General features: G+C 47.6%; 1 protein-coding gene across 1 annotated transcript in view; it reads left to right on the plus strand.

Annotated features, from left to right (window-relative positions):
* The window catches only part of celsr3 (cadherin, EGF LAG seven-pass G-type receptor 3), a 66,611-nt gene that overhangs the window by 56,309 nt on the left and 5,302 nt on the right, over nucleotides 1-5,000 (plus strand). Inside the window, exons 27-29 of the mRNA XM_056594050.1 lie at nucleotides 1,378-1,504; nucleotides 2,273-2,392; nucleotides 3,574-3,671. Of these exons, the coding sequence (XP_056450025.1) occupies nucleotides 1,378-1,504; nucleotides 2,273-2,392; nucleotides 3,574-3,671 (345 nt within the window). The remainder of the gene's footprint in view (nucleotides 1-1,377; nucleotides 1,505-2,272; nucleotides 2,393-3,573; nucleotides 3,672-5,000) is intronic.

The following is a 5,000-nucleotide window of genomic DNA, read 5'->3' on the forward strand; positions in this document are numbered from 1 at the left end:
TTAACCTTAAGCGCTGTTTTTGTAGCGTAGTTGGCGGTGTTTCCTGTTTGGTATTCAAATGTTTAAGTTGTATGTAAAGCACGTATTTGTCTTTAGGCCTCCCTCCATACACATGACCAGCCTTGCTAGCTTTAGCAATAGGTCTGCCCGGCCTCTCGGAAGACCCATGCTCAATGAGTGCACAGCTCTTCTCCCTGCGTTCACTCTACTACCTGGGTAGTAGGTCCAGTCGGTCTGTCTGCAGAGAGGAAGGCCCAATGATTTCATTCTGGCCGGCTGAAATAATTGGCCGGGCTTATTACAGGCCTGCAACAGCCACAGATACATAATTATAAATAAAAAAACGACATTGATATGCATTTGATTTATTGATTGCTGTCGGGATGTAAACAGAATTAAAAAATATTATGACTAACGCTTCTTAAATACATTTTTCTGAATGTAATGATAGTATACTCTCCATGACAACAAGGTATGCTTTTTACTGCCTCATACCTACTTTAGTACGAAGCAGGATCTGTGACTTTAATATTTCAATAGCTACAACTTAATAACCAGAGCACACAACACATACAGGCCTGTCATAATTTCACTTCAATCTTTAATCTAAAAGGATGTTTAAAATATTCTAGACGATGCAGAAAAATATTCCCGAAAGCAAATCCCTGAAGGTTCATGTACTAAACCAATATCCCCATTGGTTAAGAACGTTTACAAAATTCCGGACATGCTTTTTCTCTGATGTTCCGGGCTTTCCGAGACGGCTCGCTCCGGGCTGCGTAATTACATGAAATCTCCCCAATATGTTTTGCGTGTGGGGGGACAACTTTAATCCACGTAGCTGACATAAGTAATAGCTTAGCAGCTAATTGAATTGGCTTAAATGAATAGGATAGAATCTTCCCTTCCCAACGACGTGCCCGGCTAACGCTTCCCGCAAGGCTAGCACTGCTAACACAGCTGGCGTGTTAGCATTGCTCTCCAGCTAACGAGGGAATTAGTTTGCCAGGTTCTCCTGATTATCAGTCAGAATGTGAACTGAGTGCTAATGGGCTTGGAGACACTTGGTGTGCGATTTTAGATATATGGTGTTTGATAAAGTTTATAAAAATATATAAAAATATCTGGTGACCTTGTATATCCTCTGTCTCTTGTTCTCTCCCCTTATCTCTCTCTCTCTCTCTCTCTCTCTCTCTCTCTCTCTCTCTCTCTCTCTCTCTCTCTCTCTCTCTCTCTCTGACTCTCTCTCTCTCTGACTCTGTCTTTCTCTAATTCTCTCTCTCTCTGTGTGTATACATCTCTCTCTCCCTCACTCCCTGTGTATTGCTGTGACGTTTGGGGTGTTAAGTGTGTCTTTATGTCTCTCTCTCTCCACAGCTCTACGATCCGTAATGCCTTCCTGCTGCTGCTGGTGACCACGTCCACCTGGCTGTGTGGCCTGATGGCCGTCAACAACAGCATCCTGGCCTTCCACTACATCTTCGACGTGCTCTGCCTCGTGCAGGTAGGGCCCGGGTCCAGTACATGTGTTATGTAACAGAGTGTTTCTATGTTACAATGCAATTCACTTGTTTCCTGGGTGCATGATTTCTCTGAGGTCATATGATCCACACCCCTATTATAATCACCCCTACGGCAGTAGGGGTGATTATAATAGGGGTGTGGATCACATGACTTTGCAGAATATGTCCATGGAGCAGATTATGGGTTAATATCCACCAATATCTGACTGAGCAAGATGCGCAAAGCCCAAACCTGGTCATTATTTACATGTATCCAAAATAAATCAGAGTAAGAGTTCTGAACATTAAATAAATAATGGATATGCAGTGTTTGTTGTTAAAATATCCAATTTGGCTTCTAGGCACAAGTGTTGCTGGGATGAGACGTCTAAAGATCTCTGTGTTTAGAAAAAACACTCATATAGTACATAGAAAGAGTGCTTGACTAGCCTGTGATATCCTATTCAACATTAAACTGACTCTCTGTCTGTCTGTCTGTCTGTCTGTCTGTCTGTCTGTCTGTCTGTCTGTCTGTCTGTCTGTCTGTGTCTCTCTCTCTGTCTGTCTGTCTGTCTGTGTCTCTCTCTCTGTCTGTCTCTCTGTGTCTCTCTCTCTGTCTCTGTCTGTCTGTGTCTCTCTCTCTCTGTCTGTGTGTCTCTGTCTCTCTCTCTCTGTCTCTGTCTCTCTCTGTCTCTCTCTCTGTCTCTGTCTCTGTCTCTGTCTCTGTCTCTGTCTCTCTCTCTGTCTCTCTCTCTCTGTCTCTCTCTCAGGGTCTGTCTGTGCTGCTGGTGTTCACGGTTCTGAACAGCGAGGTCCAGGAGGCCTGGAGGGCGGTGTGTCTGGGCAAGAAGAGTCCCGGGGAGGACCCCCCGAGACCTCCCCAGCCCGCCGTGAGTTGGACCCCCTCGCCCACCCACCCTCATCCCCCATTGCAATCAAAAGTTTGCTAACTGTGCACTATCACACGATCAGCTGTTATACGGTAGAATAGGCACTAGTGTAATAGTTATGGTTTGGTCTGTTATAGTTTTGTAATTGACAAACTTGTATAGGAATGAAACCTCATTCCATAAGACTTTAGGAGTGCTGCTGGGCTGAATGGCTCTGGTCATTTGCCTGCCAATAGTTGGGTTGCCGGTTCGAACCCCACACTAAGCAGTGCGGGGTCTGAGATCGTCGCATCATAATAACTATTAGGGCTGAGCTGGACACGGGGCCGTGGAGGGACGTGTTTAACAGGCCTTCCTTCAGCTTTAGCATTCGGCTAACGCTGCCATAATAAGAGTCCTTGGAAGGGGTTCCCCGGCCTGTGTAGCGGCGCGGCCGAGATCCCGGGGATTTATTCCCAGAGAACGGCAGGGTCAGGCCACCAACTTCGCTAAAAAAGGACGACATCATTCTTGGTGCCGTGATTGTTTTCTGGCACGGTGATGGGGAGTGTAATTAAAGAATGCACCCTGTGGGGCGCACGTAACGGCCGGGTGACCCAGCACCGGTGGAGACGCGACGAGGCATTTTAGTGTTCCGCCTTCAATGTAAAATGGAAACAAAAGAGGCCGGTGTCCATCCCTTCTCTGCTCGTGTTCAACCTGTTTCCCATCGGCCTGAACGTTTAATGTCATCTAATTGGACATTCCTTTTGGTACAGTGTCCAATCAGACACAGCCAGGTAGACTGGTGAGCCTCCCGCTCTGGGTTCCATACGAGGGAGAGCAGCAGTACGGCTGTGTGTCCTCCACCTCTACCCCTCCGTCTCTCCACCCCCACACCGCCACTTCCTCTGCTCCCGACATTCATCTCTCTGGCCGCTCCGCCTTCAGGCCAGACCAGCCGACCCAGATCAATGATCGTGTGTGTGTGTGTGTGTGTGTTTGTGTTTGTGTGTGGGTCAGCAGTAGCATTGTTAGCCCAAAGCGTCAGTTCTAGCAGGTTATTGAAGGACACGACTTGCTGTGTACTTTCTCTCACTGTGTGTGTGTGTGTGTGTGTGTGTGTGTGTGTGTGTGTGTGTGTGTGTGTGTGTGTGTGTGTGTGTGTGTGTGTGTGTGTGTGTGTGTGTGTGTGTGTGCAGGGTCAGAACCCCTACAACAACGCGTCCCTCCTGGAGCAGAGCGGTTTGCAGCGCATCACCCTGGGAACCTCCACCGTCTCCTCCGTCAGCTCCGCCAGGTACACACACACTGGGGCACGCACACGCAAACACACACAGACGCTGGCGCACGCACACACGCATACAAAGACACAAACACTGGCGCACGAACACACATACACAAACAGACGCTGGCGCACGCACACACACCAACACACACAGACGCTGGCGCACGCACACACCAACACACACAGGCGCTGGCGCACGCACACACACACACACAAACACACACAGACGCTGGCGCACGCACACACATACATACAAAGACACAAACACTGGCGCACAAACACACATACACAAACAGACGCTGGCGCACGCACACACACACACACAAACACACACAGACGCTGGCGCACAAACACACACATACAAAGACACAAACACTGGTGCAAAAACACACATACATGTACAAACACACAGACTCACACGCACTGGCGCACGCGCACACACAGACACATACAAACACGCAGACGCACACATGCACAAACACACACAGGAGCAAAAATACAAGCACACAGACGCACACATGCACTCGCACACAAACACACACACACACAGGAGCACACACACACACACACACACTCTCTTGTGTACACTACACTTGTACGGATGCACATAAAGACATACACAAACACACGTCACGTGAACACAAGCACTTTAATGAATGTTGCTAATCGTTTCTACCAACAATACATTACACCAATAAGCACGCACGCACGTATAATTTGTGAATTATTTTTGGAATCATTGTTGCAGCAATGTATGACAGTCGATTATGTCACAATCTAAAGCACTTTGTTACCTACCTGTATCCTATTTTAATGCCATAATTAATCATGGTTAAATGTCAGTGTATAAAAAGCTGTGTTTGATTAAAGAGTAAGCCGTTGAGTCGTTGACTGCGTACCGGGCATCGTTGACGTACGGTGCGTGCTACGGTTGAAGTTAACACCACAAGGGGTTGGGTTGTGTGTGGAGGGGGAACTCGTGGCTGTAGTGGAAAGCGTGGAAACCATGGAAACGGAGTCGCGTCTGGGTTAGTGTGTTAAACACCGGAGGAGGCCTGTACTTTATATGGAGCGGGACTAATGGTCTCAGAGATATTCTTATCTTCATGCCTCATTGGGTATTGTGGGAGGTGTGTATGTATGTAGTTTGTACATTGTGTGTGTGAGTGTGGCCTTGGTTACAGTGTGTGTGTGTGTGTGTGCGTGCGTGTGTGTTCTCATGTGTAGATGCTTGAGCTTTCGTGTGCATATGTAATTACTACGTGTGTGCGTGTGCATGTGTGCATGTGTTTGTGTGTAGTCCAGGAACAAGGCTCTCAACGTTCTTTCTAGGTCTTTTGT

Source organism: Gadus chalcogrammus, chromosome 1 (genome assembly GCF_026213295.1).
Source record: "Gadus chalcogrammus isolate NIFS_2021 chromosome 1, NIFS_Gcha_1.0, whole genome shotgun sequence".
Classification (NCBI taxonomy): Eukaryota; Metazoa; Chordata; class Actinopteri; order Gadiformes; family Gadidae; genus Gadus; species Gadus chalcogrammus.